The sequence below is a fragment of the Pongo pygmaeus genome, chromosome 19 (genome assembly GCF_028885625.2).
Source record: "Pongo pygmaeus isolate AG05252 chromosome 19, NHGRI_mPonPyg2-v2.0_pri, whole genome shotgun sequence".
Taxonomy (NCBI): domain Eukaryota; kingdom Metazoa; phylum Chordata; class Mammalia; order Primates; family Hominidae; genus Pongo; species Pongo pygmaeus.
Window position 1 is genome coordinate 21,116,667 of NC_072392.2, and position 20,529 is coordinate 21,137,195.

The 20,529-nt window shown below is 43.7% G+C and overlaps 1 protein-coding gene across 4 annotated transcripts in view; it reads right to left on the minus strand.

The window, feature by feature from the left end:
• Positions 1-389: 389 nt before the first annotated feature.
• The window catches only part of AKAP10 (A-kinase anchoring protein 10), an 84,741-nt gene continuing 64,601 nt past the window's right edge, over positions 390-20,529 (minus strand). For 3 of the 4 annotated variants that reach the window (XM_054458476.2, XM_063656229.1, XM_063656228.1), the window contains exons 13-15: positions 13,703-13,755; positions 12,957-13,052; positions 390-9,985 (exon numbers count right to left, since the gene is read on the minus strand). In XM_054458476.2, coding sequence (XP_054314451.1) covers positions 9,980-9,985; positions 12,957-13,052; positions 13,703-13,755 — 155 coding nt within the window. In that variant the 3' untranslated portion in view covers positions 390-9,979. The remainder of the gene's footprint in view (positions 9,986-12,956; positions 13,053-13,702; positions 13,756-20,529) is intronic. The other variant, XM_054458477.2, reaches the window with a different exon arrangement.

Sequence of the window (20,529 nt, forward strand, 5' to 3'; positions counted from 1 at the left end):
TTTGGTAGGCTGAGGCAGGTGGATCACCTGAGGTCAGGAGTTCAAAAGCAGCCTGGCCAACATTGTGAAACTCCATCTTTACTAAAAATACAAAAATTAGCTGGGTGTGGTGTAATCCCAGCTACAAAAATTAGCTGGATGCTCCTGTAATCCCAGCTACTCGGGATGCTGAGGCAGGAGAATCGCTTGAACCCAGGAGGCAGAGGTTGCAGTGAGCTGAGATTGCACCACTGCACTCCAGCCTGGCGACAGAGTGAGACTCTGGACTTTATTCAGCGGACAATAGGAACTTCATGAAACATACAGGTGATTTCTACATTTAATAAAAAAATCATTTAAAGTACCTAGAGTACTTAAACTTCTAGGAATGTTGATGAAATAGGCACATGTCTAGTTATAATATCTAATTTATTACTTTAGTTACACATGCATATTTAAAATAACATTATATATAATACATTAATACAAAATATTGCTTTTTTCCCATTCTCACATTTCAAGTAACAATTTTATTCACTCTCTACATGCATCTTGGACATCAACGTCTTCATGATATCTAGAGTCCATTTCTCAAAGTGTAGCTCGTTCACTTGCATCTGAGCTGTCTGAGATGCAGCACTTCTCAAATACATGTCTGACTCACTGGAAAGTTTGACCCAAGTCACCACATTAGGACCATCCTCCCCGGCCCCCAATTAATCAGGTAGGTGTATTTGTAATCCTTACAACAAAATCACTTATTGCTTTTGTAATTGCTCTTTGAAAGGCAGATTATGAAACCTAACTCTTGCAATAGTGAGGGAATGATTTTCCTGGTATGACTAAGTTTCTTCCTTCCCCTCTAATCCATTCCAATAAGAGGACTCTATAATGGTACAAAACCTCATTGTTTGAGGTTGCTGTGGGTAGTATGTGAGGAGAAACCAGAGGTAGAGCAGTTGCAGGAGATCACCAAGTTCGGTTACGGGTGCGACCGAGGAGTGAAACACCAGTCTTGGGAACAGGCCAGATTGCTGGGCAGACTGCCATCATGGACAGTGATGTTCCTGGGGTGGGAACATCCCAGGAAGTGAAGAAACCTGGGAGTGGTAGATGGAGGACTTGGAGAAACAGGCAGGAGCGGCCTGGAGCTGAGCAGATGGCAGAAGTGAAAGGGCAGTTTCAGGTGGCAAGGCTGTGGAAGCAGCAATGGCTGGGAGTGGGCGCTATGGACAATGATGATGGGGTGTGGGGTAGTCAGGACTGGGAAGAAATGGTGTCTTGAGACTTGCAGAATGGGCAAGTCCTAGAGAAAGAGTGAGATGGTCACAAAGTCTGTAAACTGCAGGGTTGAGGGAGGGCACCTAAACTGCCCCCCACAGGTCCCTTACTGTCTAGTAGCACTCATCCCATTGAGTGGTCATTGCTTGCTTTCTGGACTGCAAGGAGGGCAGGCAGTGTTTGTCCGGGATACTGCTGTATCCCCAGCAACTACAACAGGCATATAATAGGCTCTCAGGAAATACATACCTGATGAAGAAATAGAGAGATGAAGGAAGAGGGAAAGAAAAGACTAAGGTATGAGCATCCTCTGGGAGGGACTTGAAAAGGAGGTCAGCGAAGGAAAGACAGGCCAGGAAAGGCATGGTCAGGACCTCAGAGAGAACTGAGGACCTGAGGTACAAACGGAAAGAAAATGAACCAGACGGGATTTGTGTGAAAGGTTCCACTGGAACCTTGGGTATGATCCCAACAGCCGCAAGTTTCAGCCTGGACTGTCAAGGGCACTGTTCCCAGCAAAGGGGCTGGGGAGCTGATGACTATGTGGCTGAAACTGGTCTGTGGCCTCTTCTAAGCCTCATCCCAGCAAGAGACTTGTTTTGATGGCTTCAGATCTGCCTAGGCAACCAGAGACTGAGAAACTACAATGGTGTTTGGGTGTTCTCAGCTTTGATAAACATCTGAATAGTAAAGGATTTATGTGCTTGTTTGGGTGAGTCACAAATAATAGGTCTCAAATTACATTTCTGCATAGCATGGTCATTCCCAATAAAAGGGGATGAAAATATTCATTTCCCAACTCACAGGAAAGATTTTAAGGCAGGGATTCTTGAAAGTATGGTCTCCAGAGCAGCGGCATCTGGGAAGTTGTTAAGAATGCAAATTCTTGCCTGTAATCCCAGCACTTTGGGAGGCCGAGGTGGGTGGATCACGAGGTCAGGAGTTCAGACCAGCCTGGCCAAGATGGTGAAACCCCGCCTCTACTAAAAATACAAAAATTAGCCGTGCATGGTGGCAGGCGCCTGTAGTCCCAGCTACTCAGGAGGCTGAGGCAGAGAACTGCTTGAACCCAGGAGGCGGAGGTTGCAGTGAGCCGAGATCCTGTCACTGCACTCCAGCCTGGGCGACAGAATGAGACTCTGTCTCAGAAAACAAACAAACAAACAAACAAACAAAAAAAAAAGGCAAATTCTTGCACCACCCCAGACCTACTAAATTAGAAACTTCGGGGGTTAGGCCCAATGATGCACATTTTCACAAGTCCTCCAGGGGATCCTGATGCATGTGAAAATTTAAGAACCACTGCTTTAAGGTAGATAGATGGGATGTTTTCCATTTTAAAGTGAATCCCTCTAATTTTTTTATGAAGTTTTTGATATCTTCTATACTTGTCTGTGGTGAGTACCAATAAGCAGGAAAATGAGAGAAGGAAGAGGACATTTGCAGGATAGCACAGTTGTGAGTAAGAGGGCAGTTTCCCCTGGCCGAGACCCTGGAGAAATTCCTTTACCTCTTTTTTTTTTTTTTTTTTTTTTTTTTTTGAGATGGTGTCTTGCTCTGTCGCCAGGCTGGAGTGCAGTGGCGCGATCTCGGCTCACTGCAACCTCTGCCTCCCGGGTTCAAGTGATTCCCCTGCCTCAGCCTCCCGAGTAGCTGGGATTACAGGCTTGCGCCACCACGCCCAGCTAATTTTTTGTATTTTAGTAGAGATGGAGTTTAGTAGAGATGGAGTTGGCCAGGATGGTCTCGATTTCCTGACCTCGTGATCCGCCTGTCTCGGCCTCCCAAAGTGCTGGGATTACAGGCATGAGCCACCACGCCCGGCCTCCTTTACCTCTTAAGCTTATCTTCTCCTTTCTAAGAAGGGAAAAAATGGCCAGGCATGGTGGCTCACACCTATAATCCCAGCACTTTGGGAGGCTGAGATGGGAAGAGTGCTTGAGGCCAGGAATTCAAGACTAGCCTGGGCAACATAGTGAGACCCTCTCTCAAAAAAAAAACAAACTTTGTTTAAATAAGGGAGAAAATCAGTACTTAAGATTGTCACAAGGATCAAATGAGATGCTGCCTGGCACACACAGTGTTTACTCATTATGCTGATTATTATTACCACTGCAGAACTCGGGAGCTGATTACTTTATGGAATTAGCTCAACAGCTAGCTAGGATTTTCCAAGGTCATGATTTTATACTGCATGCATATAGTAATTGTACAATAGTCTTGTTTTTAAGAATTCACATGTCCCAAAGCTCTGCAGAGCCATGGAGCTGAGACTGACTTTATGGCCTCTTCTAAGCCTTACTCTAACGTAAGCCCTGTTCAGAGACTTGCCTTGATGGTCTCAGGCATCAAGATGCTGACATCTTGTCAACCAGGTGCTCAACACCTGAGGAAAAACCTCCAGTCTTGCAGCAAGTGAACGGAGTGGCGCAGCAACTGGTCCTTGTGGAAAGATGAGGCTGACAGGACACAGAAGGGGGACCTCTCTTCAAGCTCCCCCTCTCAGCTGCAGCTCTCCCTATGGGTCTATAGCAGGAGAGCCTGATGATTTCCAGTAGACCTTGGTGGGTAAGAGACGTAAATCATGGGCTCAAAAGGCCATCTTGAATCAAAACTACCAGCACATTTTTTTTTTTGAGACAGAGTCTTGCTCTGTCGCCCAGGATGGAGTGCAGTGGTGCGATCTCGGCTCACTGCAATCTTCACCTCCCGGGTTCACGTCATTCTCCTTCCTCAGCCTCCCGAGTAGCTGGGACTACAGGTGCCCGCCACCACACCCGGCTAACTTTTTGTATTTTTAGTAGAGACGGGGTTTCACTGTGTTAGCCAGGTGGTCTCGATCTCCTGACTTCATGATCCGCCCACTTCGGCCTCCTAAAGTGCTGGGATTACAGGTGTGAGCCACTGCGCCTGGCCAATACCAGCACAGTTTAGCTGCTATCCCAACTTCCATTACCTCTTCAATAGAATGCAAGCTCCAAGGTGCCTGCATGGGTGAATATTTACTAAACCAATAGTTACATAATTAGAAAAAACAAAAGGTACTCTTTGCCAAGAAGAGAAAACTAAGAAAAACTTGAAAGAAGTGTGGTGCTTCCTTCAGCTGGAGCCTCGTTCCAAGTTGCATGGTGTGTGGAATTCTTACTGTGATGTGGGAGAGGCCAGCCTAGGGTAACTTATGGATGAGTCTGAAGGCACAGTCAATATACAGGACTTAGCTGAAGCTGGGGAAATGGCACAGTTGTTGCAATCCTCGTCTCTCATTTGCTTCTTGGTAAATCCCAGCTCCTTTCAAGCTGAAACTAAGACCTCTCTCTAGGCTCCTTGCCCACAGACTGGGCCAGTCCAACAGGTGCTTCAGTGGTATGAGGGGTGGGGTGAGGAAGGAGATGCACTGTTACCTTTAGGCAAGGGGCTGAATGCATCCAGGTGAATTCTGTGACATCCTTAATGTGCCAGAACAGGCAGTTTGAGAGGAACAGACTGAGGAAATACTTGTTTACATAAAGGTACTAAGGCAGGAATACCCACTCTCCTGTGTGCCAAGCAAGCCATTGGGCAGCAACCCTCCCTGAACACGAATGCCCTCAGGGCCTTTACTCACACTGCTCCCTCCAGTGTCCTTTATTGGACATCACTGGCCATCTCTAACTGCCCAGAATCCACAGTATCACCGCTCCTACTCTGCACCATGCCCAGTCCTGCCCAAGCAGAGGGGCTTCCTCTAGTACTCAATGTTCACCGGGAGAGGGCCTCAGTGGGTAACTATTAATGTGGGCCACCAAAGTTGTAACCTTGAGGGGTTTCACTGGGGTTCCTTCCCACTTTATGGCTCCAGCAAAGGCCAGAGACCTTGCCTAGTACATAGAATTGGCAGGTATTTACGAATTTTATAAAAATTCTCTCTCCCCCCAAACTTCTACCAGTACTCTAACCAAAAAGCTTTCTATTTCTGGGTTTATTACAATTGCTAAAAGCGGTTATAATCCTCATTATTCTTTGGAAGGATTTGAGAAGCATGAAAAGGCACTGGCCCAGGCCTGAGTTCTAATGGTGATCATCTCACAAGCCAGGGACTTCTCCCTTTCCTGGGCCTCAGTAACTGCTTGTTATTAAAAACAAGGGGTGTCTTTTAGCTCCATTAGATTAGGATACCATTTTGAGAGAATACACATGATGACTAAGTATAGTTTACTAAAGAAAAATTATTCTCCTGAAATCGGCAGTACTTTGCAGACATGCTGAGAATACATAATCATTAGGGATTAGGGCAGTCTGGCAGTATTTTAGCCAAACTTCTTTCATGTAATTAAAAAAACTCACTTCAGACTGGTTTCAAAAAATCAAAAAACAGACCGGGTACCACGGCTTAAGCCTGTAATCCCAGCACTTTGGGAGGCCGAGATAGGGGGATCACCTGAGGTTGGGAGTTCGAGACCAGCCTGACCAACATGGAGAAACCCCGTCTCTACTAAAAATACAAAATTAGCCAGGTGTGGTGGTGCATGCCTGTAATCCCAGCTACTCGGGAGGCTGAGACAGGAGAATCACTTGAACCTGGGAGGTGGAGGTTGTGGTGAGCCGAGATCATGCCATTGCACTCCAGCCTGGGCAACAAGAGCGAAACTCCATCTCAAAAAAAAAAAAAAAAAATCAAAAATCATTATAAGGATAACTGACAGATTAATGGAGTCCAATGCAAGGATGCAGGAATAGATGCAGAAACCAAGGATGTCCTCAGGGTTATCAAGGTAGCTGCGAACTCAGGCCCACATACTTCTGTTTGTCCGTGCAGTGCTGGCTCCTGATTTTGTAAGTGTCACATCCAAGCACCATTCCAGATGGTGACCAGTATCTCTCCTTCCCCATGCAAAATTCTTTTTTTTTTGAGAGTCTTGCTCTGGAGTGCAGTGGCGTGATCTTGGCTTACTGCAACCTCTGCCTCCTGGGTTCAAGCATTTCTCCCTGCCTCAGCCTCCCCAGGTGCCCGCCACCACACCCGGCTAATTTTTGTATTTTTTTAGTAAGAGACAGAGTTTCGCCATATTAGCCAGACTGGTCTTGAACTCCTGACCTCAGGTAATCCGCCCACCTTGGTATCCCAAAGTGCTGGGACTGCAGGCATGTGCCACCGCACCCAGCCAAAATTTTTTTGAGACGGAGTCTCGCTCTGTCGCCCAGACTGTAATGCAGTGGCACGATCTTGGCTTACTGCAAGCTCCGCCTACTGGGTTCACACCCTTCCTCTGCCTCAGCCTCCCTAATAGCTGGGACTACAGGTGCCCACCACCATGCCTGGCTAATTTTTTGTATTTTTAGTAGAGATGGGGTTTCACCATGTTAGCCAGGACGATCTCGATCTCCTGACCTCGTGATCTGCCTGCCTTGGCCTCCCAAAGTGCTGGGATTACAGGCGTGAGCCACCGCGCCTGGCCAAATTCTTTTTTTTTGAGACAGAGTCTTGCTCTGTTGCCCAGGCTGGAGTGCAGAGATGCGATCTTGGCTCACTGCAACCTCTGCTTCCTGGGTTTAAGTGATTCTCCTGCCCCAGCCTCCCGAGCAGCTAGGATTATAGGTGCCCGTCACCACATCTGGCTAACTTTTGTCTTTTTAGTAGAGACGGAGTTTCACCATGTTGGCCAGGCTGGTCTCAAACTCCTGGCATTCCAAAATGCTGTAATTACAGGCGTGAGCCACCGCACCTGGCCCAAAATTCTTTTTCTTATTTTTATTTTTGGAGACAGAGTCTTCCTCTGTCACCCACGCTGGAATGCAGTGATGCGGTCTCGGCTCATTGCACAACCTCCGCCTCCAGGTTCAAGCGATTCTCCTGTCTCAGCCACTCACGTAGCTGGGATTACAGGCGTGCGCCACCATGCCCAGCTAATTTTTGTATTTTTAGTAAAGACAGGGTTTTACCATGTTGGCCAGGCTGGCCTCGAACTCCTGACCTCAAGTGATCCGCCTGTCTCGGCCTCCCAAAGTGTTGTGATTACAGGCATGAGCCACCGTGCCCAGCCCCAAAATTCTTAACATAAAGAACTGTCTTGGGCCTGTCTGGATCAGGAGTTCAACCCAGGTCCAATCAACTGGTGTGTGGGCAAGAGAGAGGAGAGGGTGAGAGAAAAGGTCACTGTGTAGAAACATAAACCCCACTCCTGAAGTCAGGCAGGTACCCAAACACTGTCACTGGAGAGAGGTCAGTCACTTCATCAGGTGCTTAGCTCTCAGTACTTAAATAAAACAGCAAAGAAGTTTGTACTTTGTTACAATTCAGAATGGCCTTCCCCTCCAAATTCCTACTGAACTAGTCAAAGCTCCAGTACTGTAAACTACTTACATTTCGAAAAGCTCTATTGAATGTTGAAATCCAAGTAGAAAAAGTTATAAAAAGTTGCTCCCTGTTTTATTGCTGTTCACTGGATTTGGCTGACATTTGCTTTTTACTTTCATCAAATCTTACGGAATGATGAAGACACATCAAGTTACAAAGGTATCACTTTCTCTCTAAATCTTTTCTTTTTAAACAATTTGTGTCAATGTCAACAACATGATAAAGATGAAGGGTGTTCAACTGATTATTTGAACCTATAAAAACTCCACCAGGGAATCTTATTTTGTGGGCACAATGCACAGAGCCTGGAACATGGTGGGTGCTCCATGTTGAAGGAATCGAATTCCAACTTTAAAATGAGTACAAGGATCTACTTTAGATCAAATATTAAATCTGGCTAATAATTTCGGGCCACACTCTGCTTCTGTGTCTCAAAGCAGGTGGGGCAGAAAAAAGTAGCCGAGTCTCAAATTTGCTGCTATTCTCTTTATAAGCAGTTTACAACTACTTGGCATCTCTAGCTCAGAAGCACAAAATGTATATACAAAGAAATGATTAGAATTTATCTTAACTGAAAGCACTAGTTTAAACAGCCTAAAGTCTTGTAGAAATTGTTATTCCAAAACATGCAGAGGCAGCAAGAGTTGCCCAAAACCACATTTTATTCTATAACCTTTATATTGCTTTTCTGTTAAAGATTGAAGCAATGTGAAGTGGATGGAAATATTTTGTTAAAAGAACAAAATGAATTAATCACAGCATAGATGCCTAATAAAAACCTTGGGTTTATGCCATACACTCCAAACACAAGGCAAAGTCCAGTAGTGGCTCATGTTCTGGGTTTTTAGAAAGCAAATGAAAATACTTGGAAAGATCAATATATTTCAACAGAAGAGCCATAAATGCCCTGAAAGCAGAAAGTTGACACAATTTTAAATAGAATTCATATATATATATTTTAAAATCAAACACAATTAAATATAATATGGTTTAAGTACATGAATACTTCAGCTTTAAAAGAATAACAGAGGTGGTACATAGTACCAAAAACTTACACAAAGCCTTTTTGCTTCTTCTGTCGATGAAACAGTGTGCCTCTATACAATCAAATATTGCAATGGAATAAATTCTCTGTTCATTCAAGACTTTCTCAAGGACAAAAGTGATTAATAATTATATATTTATACATATATATATATTTTTTTTTTGCAAAGTCTGAGCAAAAGCAGTAACATCTAAGAGAACTTTCTTTCCTCTCAATCATGTGCATTGAGGAAGTGCTGGCGCCACGTGGTCAATGGAGTGTGCTCACCAACTGGGCAGCCCTGCTGATGGCTGTGCGATCCCGATGCAGAAGCCAACTGAGCAGAAGTGCAGTGAGTCTCTTACTGTCCTAAAGAAAGGAGAAGAAAGACCACCAACTGCACACTTTCCAGCTCATAGCAAAGAATGGGGGAGGCAGTCAAACTCGAATGTTTCTCTCTCCCCAGTCATCCTGCTCACCTTATTTTTTTTTTTTAAAGTATAATTTGGGAAGAACTGTTTTGTTCAAGGTGCCACAGGGCCAAAATTGGAGTCATCGCTATTTCTTTCTTTCCACATGTATTCTGAAGGGAAAGTTAAGTAACTGGAGTGCAGAATTCCAGAGGGGCACAATCCTAATGCTCAAAGTAAACCAGATTCACACCCTTCTGTTAGCAGGGGAGAGAATGGTTTTAAGTATAGTGCATCTCAGGAGGAGGAATTAAAATGTGAAAACTGTATACTGCCATCAGAGGAAGGAAGAAGTCACTGAAACTTGACCCATGACTTGTCAGTTTCCTTCCAAATTAATGCCGCTGTCAAGGAAGACTGCATAATTAACTCTCACCCTGTTCCACTGAAGCTGCTAGCACCACACTGCCACTCAAAGCAGCCTGGCTCTCGGTGGGGCTGACTCACCTGCTTTGGAAGAACAAAGCAAAGCACCTCTGGCACCTGCTTTACGATGCTGTTAGGGATGAGTTACTGCTACGAGTGTGCATCAAGTATCAGTTCTATGCTTATCTGCTTCCCAGAGGATGTGGTCCCTGTCTATTCCAGTAGGCTAAAACACTCTCATAAATGGGTTATTGCCATTGGAAAACTAATAATTTTCTAGTAATGTAAACAATACCATTTTGTATCTTTAAGACTCTCACTGTGTGAACGTCATGTGCATCAATTATGCCTACAGGTAACTGCATTATGGTGGAAGTCTAGGATTGTCTCCCATTCTCTCCTGGAAACAACAGTGTCAGATCAGAAATATAGTGCTGTTTTCATTGGCTGTGTTGAAGAATCCAACCAAGGGAAAAAAGTTCTCTTATTTTTCACAAGCAGATTTCCTTTATCTCAAGTTTTGAGTCATAACTGAAAAAAGAAAAGAAAGAAAATGGTAAGGTGCATTTCTCTAACAAGTGACCTATTATTACAAATTAAGGATGGACACCAAATTTAGTGTTTACTATATACCAGAGTTTATGACAGCCAGAAGCTGACTACAATTTTGTGAGGTAAAATATTGTAATTTTCCTTGTTAACATATGAGTGAACAGAAGCTTAAAGAGGTTAGGTAACTTACCCAAGGGGCATATAACAAGGACTGGTATCCAGACTTGCTTTCCCATGTTGGCAATAGATATTAGAATGAAAAATATTGCCAATTTTCAACAGAGTAATTCTACTTCTAGGAATTAACCCTACAGCATATTCAAGAGGGATGGTAAAGACACACATGCAGACATTCACTGACTCCCTCCTGTAGTCACAGCACTGGGGACAAATATCACAGAAGACAAGGTCCCCGTATTGTGGCATGGGACACGTGCACAGGAAGCAATTCAGTAATGGTGTGAGGTAGTTTATGCTGAATGTCCAAGTACATCCTATAGGCAAATGTCGAGTTGGAGGCTGAAGCAGAGAGGTATCAACACAGGATAAAGAGACTGAGTATTCCTTCACAGGCCTAGGACTTCGTGCATTCATAAAATCATGGAATGAGGATTAGAAGGGGTTTTTCTTTTGGGGTTTTGGTGTCGAATTTCTCTGATCTACTAATGAGGACATGAGGAACTAAAGTAGTCACCTGCAAAAGGTCACACTTACTGCCTAAAGTAAAGAAAAACTCAGCTAGTTCTTCAAGTCTACTGTTTTTTTGTTTTGTTTTGTTTTGTTTTTTGAGACGGAGTTTCACCCTTGTGGCCCAAGCTGGAGTGCACTGGTGCAATCTCAGCTCACCGCAACTTCTGCCTCCTGGGTTCAAGCAATTCTCCTGCCTCAGCCTCCCGAGTAGCTGGGATTACAGGCATGCGCCACCACACCCAGCTAATTTTGTATTTTTAGTAGAGATGAGGTTTCTCCATGTTGGTCAGGCTGGCCTTGAACTACCGATCTCAGGTGATCTGCCTGCCTCAGCCCCCACAAAGTGCTGGGATTATAGACGGGAGCCACCACGCCCGGCCCCCATTTCTGGTATTTTTTATTTCAAGAAATTCCATTTGGTTCTTTTAAAACTATTTTGCATTTTTCTCATAATACTCTTGTTTTCCTTGACATCCTTGAACTTTTTTTTTTTTTTTTGAGACAGAGTCTCACTCTGTTGTCCAGGCTGGAGTACAAGTGGTGCAATCTCAGCTTACTGCAACCTCAACCTCCACCTTCCGGGTTCAAGTGATTCTTGTGCCTCAGCCTCCCACATAGCTGGGACTATAGGCGCCTACCACCATGCCCAGCTAATTTTTTTGTATTTTTAGTAGAGAAGGGGTTTCACCATATTGGCCAAGCTGGTCTTGAACTCCTACCCATCTTGGCCTCCCAAAGTGCTGGGATTACAGGCATGAGCCACTGCACCTGGCCACCTGAACATATTTTTAATATTTAAAATAGCCACTTGATGGTCTTTGTCTGCTAAATTCACCATCTTTCTCACATCTGGGTCTGCTTCTATAGATTGACTTTTCTCCTGGTTATAGGTCAACTTCATGTCATGCTTGGTAATTTGTGATTGATGTCAGACATTCTTTTTTTTATTTTTTTAGAGCCTGAGTTTTGCTCTTTTTGCCCAGACCGGAGTGCAGTGGTGCGATCTCGGCTCACTGCAGTCTCTACCTCCTGGGTTCAGGCAATTCTCCTGCCTCAGCCTCCCAAGTAGCTGGGATCACAGGCGCCCGTCACCATGCCTGGCTAAGTTTTTTTATTTTTAATAGAGACGGGGTTGTACCATGTTAGCCAGGCTGGTCTTGAACCCCTGACCTCAGGTCATCTACCTGCCTCGGCCTCCCAAAGTGCTGGGATTACAGGCATGAGCCACTGCGCCCAGCCTGGACGTCAGACATCTAACTTTACACTGTGAAGTGCTGAATTTTGTTGTGTTACTGTAAAGAGGGTTAGCCCTTTGTTTTGGCATGCAGTTGTTACAGGGTAATTTGATCCTTTAAAAATTTGCTTTGAAACTTGGTTCAGGTGCTTGTACTCTAGGACTAATTTATCTTCAGTAGTAAGGCATAACCTTTGTGAAGATACTACCCAATGCCTTGTGTATTACAAAGTCTCTCTACTCTGGCCAGATCCTTCTGGCCATGAACTTTTCTTAGCCCTATGTTCCAGCAATCATTCAGCCTACTAATTTCTGGGGGGTTCTCTACCTGGACATATGCATTTTCACCCCACACATATACAGATCACTCCTAGGCCAAGGATCCATGGGAACCTCTCTAAATATCTCTACGGCTTTCTTTCTGGGCAGCTTCCTCTTTTCTGGTACCTTATCCTACAACTTCTACTCAAATTGAGCTCTCTGAACTTTGATTTTTTTTTTTTTGAGACGGAGTTTCACTCGTCGCCCAGGCTGAAGTGCAGTGGTGTGATCTCGGCTCACTGCAACCTCCGCCTCCTTGGTTCAAGCGATTCTCCTGCCTCAGCCTCCCAAATAGTTGGGATTACAGGCGCCTGCCACCACACCCAGCTAAGACAGGGTTTCACCATGTTGGCCAGGCTGGTCTTGAACTCCTGACCTCAAGTGATTCACCCGCCTTGGCCTCCCAAAGTGTTGGGATTACAGGCGTGAGCCACTGCACCTGGCCTGAACTTTGATTTTTAACTCTTTCGTTCAGCAAGACTACTGGGCTTTGTTTGGTTTCAATGGTTTCCCTGTATTGCCCATTGTCCAATATATGCAAACAGTTGTTTCATTTAGTTTGTCTATTTTCTAGTTGCTTATGATAAGAAGGTAATCCCCACAGCAGTTAATCCTTCAAAGGCAAAGAAACCCCTTATGTTCTTTTTTATTTTTACACCTGGAAAATAATACTTTTTAGTTTACACAAAACGAAGTCATCCTTACCTTTGTAGATTTCTCTAACAGTTGATCATACTGTGCCTGCTGCATAACATCACTGACTATCATTTTAGCAATCTTCCAAGCTAGCTCTTCCTGGGCCTAAAGAAAATAATTTAAACTGGTGATAATGGTTATTCATTAGATGGATTGAGATGCACATACTCAGTGCTCTTAACAAATGGCTTATGCACATCATTTCCACTTATTTGGATAAGAATTTCATTCCCATGTACGAAAAAACCTGGGCCACCCTCTGGCTATGAATATTAACATGTCATTCCCTGTCTTCCAGTGTCAACTACTGGATACCTAACACTGAACTACTTTCATATTAGATGGTCAAAATAAAACATTTTCCTTTTTTCACCTCCCATCTCTCAATGTACTTAATTAACTATTAAAAAAGCAAGCCTCCACTACTTAAAGTAAAACTGCCGGTGGGGAAGGAAACATTTGAGCTTTTGATCTACACATTCATTACTGATGCCTGCTGGCTGATGGAAACTTGAATGCATGTATATCCTTCAGTGGTCCTAGCCTCTGGACTGAAGATACCTTCACTGCTACTACCAGGCAATTGTTAGATGTTAAGAAGGGACCACCCTTTCTTGGTACATTCTGGGTAAGAGAGCATAAATGTGCCATGCTGCTTAAACACGGGAACTAAAGAAAAGGAAAATTTTAAACCTCACTTACATGAGGGTGGCACTTATAAACAGCAATCTCTTTATCCTAAAGGTAGAATTTACCTCATCAGTATTTCCTTGCACCCATTTCTTCATAGCTTGTGAGAACATGGATCCTAGTAAACAAAGACAAAATTGAATGTACATTTCATGCATAATTTTACATTAAAAATGCTCTTATTTGGCTGGCGTGGTGGTTCATGCCTGTAATCCCAGCACTTTGGGAGGCTGAGGTGGGTAATTCACCTGAGGTTAGGAGTTCAAGACCAGCCTGGCCAACATGGTGAAACCCGTCTCTACTAAAATAATAAAAATCAGCCAGGCATGGTGGCAGGCGCCTATAATCCCAGCTACTCAGGAGGCTGAGGCAGAAGAATTGCTTGAACCCGGGAGCAGAGGTTGCAGTGAGCTGAGATCGTGCCACTGCACTCCAACCTGGGCAACAGAGCGAGATTCCATCTCCAAAAAAAAAAAAAAAAAAAAAAAAAAAAGGCCGGGCACGGTGACTTACGCCTGTAATCCTAGCACTTTGGGAGGCTGAGGTGGGTAGATCACCTGAGGTCAGGAGTTTGAGACCAGTCTGGCCAACATGATGAAACCATGTCTCTACTAAAAATATAAATAATAAAAAAAATTAGCTGGGTAGCAGGCACCTGTAATCCCAGCTACTTGGGAGGCGGAGGCAGGAGAATCGCTGGAACCCAGGAGGCGGAGGTTGCGGTTAAGTCGAGATTGCACCATTGTACTCCAGTCTGGGCGACAGAGCAAGACTCTGTCTCAAAAAAAAAAAAAAAAAACCCACCATCACCACCACCACAATGGTCTTATTTAAAAGCTGCTGCTTCCAGATATGGATATTCTTTTTTGTGATACCCCAAAACACTAAGGAATGTTACATTAATAAAAACTGATTATATTGCTTACATAACAGAGTATTTAACTTGCAAACATCATGGCTTGAAAAACTTTTGAAAAGGTGTTTCAGAGTTCTGGACTTTTCTTCTCTAACATCTAGTGTTAGTTTGTGGCAAACATTAAAAAACAAAACAAAACAAAACCCTAACCAGGATAATGCTCTTGGGTAAGAATCTAGCAATACATTGGGAGACACCAACACATATGTTATGTTTTCAAACCTTCCAGACCAGCTCCTATATAAAAGGGCTTCTAAGACAGAGTATGCTGCTACATTCTAGTTCTCTAGTCTATATAAACTAGCTGGGTGAGAGAAGAGTTTCAAAGAGCTCTACTCTATCCAAGCCAGAGTACACCTTAACTCCCTAGGGTGTGTAAGCCCACATCTGTAATCACATGCTGAGAATCATCCGAAGTAGGCCAGCCTCTATTTCTATGAATGAAATACACAGCTTACTTTTTTATTTAATAATTTGAACATGCTCACTTCCTAACTTTGCTTTAAAACAAGTTAATTGTTGGTAGATTATTTCTTGAGGCAAGGTCCCGTTTAATTCAATAACTGAATTCATAAAAAATACAAAACCTGGATCCTTTTCCCTCAATTTTTATTATTACCTAAGGGTTTAAATATTGGCTTAATGAAATTTTACTGCCAACCAGAGTCTACCGAGTCACAGTGTTAAATGCTCTGCATGAAGGCTCAACTGGCTGTTGAATCACCCCATGCACCATTCTCTCGTCAGGCCCCCCTGCAGAGTCACTCTATTGACATGTTAGAGAACCCATGTTAAAAAAACTCAATCTACCTTCCCAATTTACACATGAAACCTGCCACCAAATTTCACCTTAGAATTCAACCTTGGACGTATCATAAATCTGACCTTCCCTCTAATTCTTGCTACCACTACCTAACTTTGAATCTTTTTCCTCTCCTATCTACATTACCAGCTAATTCCACTGGCTGACTGGTGTCCCTCATGCCAGTCTCTCCCAACTCCAATTCATTCTCATTCTACTGACAGGGAAAAGCATCTGGTTAGAATTCTGTTTAGAAATCTCTGGGCCGGGCACGGTGGCTCATGCCTGTAATCCCAGCACTTTGGGAGGCCGAGGCAGGAGGATCAGCTGAGGTCAGGAGTTCGAGACCAGCCTCAACATGGAGACACCCTTTCTCTACTAAAAACACAAAATTAGCCGGGCGTGGTGGTGCATGCCTGTAATTCCAGCTACTCGGGAGGCTGAGGCAGGAGAATTGCTTGAACCTGGGAGGCGGAGGTTGTGGTGAGCCGAGATCGCACCATTGAACTCCAGCCTCGGCAACAAGAGCAAAGCTCTGTCTCAAAAAAAAAAAAAAAAAAAAAAAAAAGAAATCTCTGATGTCTACATGATGGGAGTCAGTCTAAGCTCCTTAAAATGACATGTAAGGGATTAATCAATTTAAGTACAGTTTTGTCTCCCACCACTGTATCCAAGCACAAGGGATTGCCACTACATGGGCACATGCTCATAACATCCTTTTACAATTTCTTCTTGTTACACTGTCTCTTAGATGATTTTAATGTAACTTCTTAAGTTACCTTGCTTGCCCTTCTCATAATCTCAGAAGCCTCTTTTCAAAACTCAATGTTGGCTGGGCACGGTGGCTCACGCCTGTAATCCCAGCACTTTGGGAGGCTGGGGCAGGCAAATCACTTGAGGTCAGAAGTTTGAGACCAGTCTAACCAACATGGTGAAACCCCGTCTCCACTAAAAATACAAAAATAGGTGTGTGCCAATAATCCCAGCACTTTGGGAGACTGAGACGGGTAGATCACCTGAGATCAGGAGTTCGAGACCAGCCTGGTCAACATAATGAAACCCCATCTCTACTAAACATACAAAAATGAACTAGGGATGGTGGCACGTACCTGTAGTCCCAGCTACTAGGGAGGCTGAGGCAGAAGAATTGCTTGAACCCAGGAGATAGAGGTTTGAGTGAGCCAAGATTGCACCACTGCACTCCAGCCTGGGTGACAGAGCAAGACTCCATCTCAGAAAAAAACAAAACGAAACAAAAACAGAAAATTACCTGGGCATGGTGACACGTGCCTGTAATCTCAGCTACTCGAGAGGCTGAGGCAGAATTGCTTGAACCTGGGAGGCAGAGGTTGCAACGAGCTGAGATGGTGTCACTGCACTCCAGCCTGGGCCATGGAGTGAGACTGTCTCAAAAAAAGAAAACTCAGTCTTCTCCTCTGTGCTCTATTATCAAGGTTTCAAAACTCAAATTAAAACTATAGGCTAGTAAATGATGAAAATTCTTTCCAGCTGCCCTCAATAAGGAAGGAGAGAAAGGCAGAGGAAGGGGAGCCGAACTGTAAACAAACCATCGTCAAGATGGTATTCTGAACCAAAGCCCTGTAGTTGCTACTAACCTGCTGTGTGATTCCTAACAAATCACAAACCACAATCTCCACATTTCTCAATTTCTTGTTTTTTTTTTTTTTTTTTAAGATGGAGTCTCACTCTGTTGTCCAGGCTGAAATGTAGTGGTGCATTATCAGCCCACTGCAAACTCTACCTCCTGGGTTTAAGCGATTCTCCTCCCTCAGCCTTCCTAGTAGCTGGGATTACAGGTACCCGTACCCGCCACCATGCCTGGCTAATTGTTTTTTTTTTTTTTTGAAACAGAGTCTCACTCTGTTGACCAGGCTGGTGCAATCTCAGCTCACTGCAACCTCCGCCTCCCGGGTTCAAGGGATTCATCTGCCTCAGCCTCCCGACAGCTGGGACTACAAGCGCGTGCCACCATGCCTGGCTAATTTTTTGTATTTTTAGTAGAGACGGGGTTTCACTGTGTTAGCCAGGATGGTCTCGAACTCCTGACCTCGTGATCTGCCTGCCTTGGCCTCCCAAAGTGCTGGGATTACAGGCGTGAGCCACCACGCCCGGCCCTAATTGTTGTATTTTTAATAGAGGCAAGGCTTTACCATGTTGGCCAGGCTGGTCTTAACTCCTGTCCTCAGTGATCTGCTCGCCTTGGCCTCCCAAACTGCTGAGATTACAGGCGAGAGCTACTGTGCCCAGCCTTCAATTTCTACATTTGTAGAATGAGGATATGATATACACAGATACATCATCTACGAATTGCATTAGCTTGAAAGTGCTAAGAAATATCAATTATTTGGGGACTGAGAAGAGAATGGCCTCTGTGAGTATCCTCAGAAGTAATCTGGCTAAGAAAACTTAGTGTCTATGTCAGTGTGGCAAAGGGCAACCAAGTTTAAAAAATGATTTTTTTCTTAAATAAATATAATCCGTAATCTTACCACTCAGATAATCCCAAATGAAATTCTGAAGTATTAAATAATTCAGTCAATAAATATTTAAGGAGTACTTACCATGTGCTAGGCATAATTTCAGAATCAGGAAATATAGTGCCAAATAATATAGACAAACTCCCTGCCCACATAGAGGTAATATTCTAGTCATGAAAGAGAAACTATTTTTATTTACTTTTTAGACACAGGGTCTCACTCTGTCACTAGGATAGAGTGCAGTGGCACAATCATGGCTCACTGTCACCTCAACCTCCTGGGCCCAAGCGATTCTCCCACCTCCGCCTCCCAAGTAGCTGGGACCACAGGTGTGTGCCACCACGTCCAGCTAATTTTTAAACAATTTTTTATAGACAGGGTCTCACTTTGTTGCCCAGGCTGGTCTTAAAGTCCTGGGCTCAACCAATTTTCCAACCCAGCCTCCCAAAGTATTGAGATTACAGGTGTGAGGCACCATGTCCAGCTGAGAAATAAGCTATAAATAAGTATGTAAATAAATGAACAAGATAATTTTAGACAGTGAATAAGAAAATAGGCCGGGCGTGGTGGTTCACTCCTGTAACCCAACACTTTGGGAGGCTGAGAGATGTGGATTGCTTGAGGCAGGACTTTGAGACCAGCCTTGGAGAAACCCTGTCTCTACAAAAAGTAAAATAATAAGCCAAGTATGGTGGTGTGTGCCTGCAGTTCCAGCTACTCGAGAGACTGAGGTGAGAGGATCATTTGAACCCAAGAAGTTGAGGCTGCAGTGAGTCGTGATTCCAGCCTGGGCAACAGAGCAAGACCCTATCTCAAAAAAAAAAAAAAAAAAAAGATAAAAGTAAAAGAAAAAGAAAAGAAAGAAGTGGTAGTGAGTGGTATATACAAAGGATTTTAGATCATCAGAGTTGGGAAAGTCCCTCTCTGAAGAGATAATATTGAGATGAGAAGGAGGAACCATCCTTGCATGAAAGCCATGGCAGGGCTTGCCACAGCCATGAAACAGCAACTGCAGAGGCCCTCAAAAGTGAAGAAACTTCAGCAAAAGAATAAAAGATAGTCCACTGAGAGCTCAGTCCATGAAAGGAGTGGTTCAAAGTAAGGTGACAGAGGCCAGCAAGGGACATCCACAGGTAACAGCAAAGAGGCTAGATTTCATTCCAAATGTAACAGGAAGCCACAGGGGAAGAGATGAGGTGGATGATTAAGCAATAAAGTATGCAAAAGGGCAAGAAAATTCAAAAAGCAGAGGAAAAGGTATATTGAAAAGTAAAAGGCACCTCTTTCTTCTCATCTCTAATGTAATCACTGTTAAATTTTATGTGTATCCATTCAGGCAATATTTTAATGTACAGAACAATATACAGAGAGCCTTTCAAAAACACCATATACAACACGTGTTCTAATCTACAATGTGTAACACGAATCATCAAGACTATAGGTGTAACTTCCAGTTTACAAGAAATGTCAAGGACAGAGAAATAAGCTAAATAACACAACCAGGAAAGTTCAGAAGATTAAACATTCTGTAGGATAACTGATATGCTTAACAAGTCAGGGTCATTAAAAAGGAACCAAGCTGGAGTAAAACAGGCTGAGACTATGCCCTGACACACAGTAATCACTCAAATACCTTCTGGGTGAATAAATTCAATCTCTAGGCTCCTACACAACCAAAAAATACTTGACTTAAAGAGACATCTGGACAACTAAAAGAAGAACCAGGATATATGGGGGTGTTTAACCAAACTGCAGAAATTCCTATTTATTAGTTTATGTGGGCATGTCTCAATTAAATTAATAATACAAGTAACTTCATAGATGGGCTTGCTGGCAGAAATATAATCTTTTTGCCTCTACCTTCAAATACAACCCGAACCGGACTGGTCTTCCACCACCAGCCTAATCCACACCACCATCATCCCTTACTTAGACTATGACTATGGCAAGAATGTTGTTTCTCTGCTTCTCTTCTTGAAGCCCTACACTAAATTTTCCAAATAGCTGATAGAGCAATCCCTTAAAAACACTAAACATAAAACAAAAACAAAACATAAATCCCATCATTTCCCTGCTCCAACTTCCAATGTGTCCCTGACACTTTCAAGTCCTTGCCATGGTCTCTGGTGACCTCCCAACTCACTCACCTTCTACTGCTCATTCCTTTGCTCACTCCATTCCAGCCACACGGGGCTTGCTGTTCCTTGATCATGCTGAGCTCTCTAGCTTCGGGCCTCTATCCTTGTTCTTTCCACCAAGAACACTCTTCCTCCACATGCTGCCTGGGCTTACGCCCCCACTGTGCTCAGGTCTACTCAAAATGCCATCTCCTCAGTGAGGCCTTTCCTGACAACCACCTCGAAAATAGCACTCCGTAGTACTCTCTCCCAGCCCCCTACCCTGCTTTTCATGTAACACATGTACACAGGCTACATTTGTTTGTCTGTTACTGTCTCCGCCAATATAATGTAAGTTCCATGAAAGCAGGAACTTTGTTTTCTTCCCCAGGACCCAAAACAATAGATGCATACAGTAGGCACTCCACTGTTCTATAAAATGAATGAATGAAGGAATAACATAAACAGACTGAATGAATAGAATGAGCAGAGATAGTGGTTTGGGAAAAAATTTCCTATATATCTTCACCTTAATTCATATAAAACAAACAGAAACAAA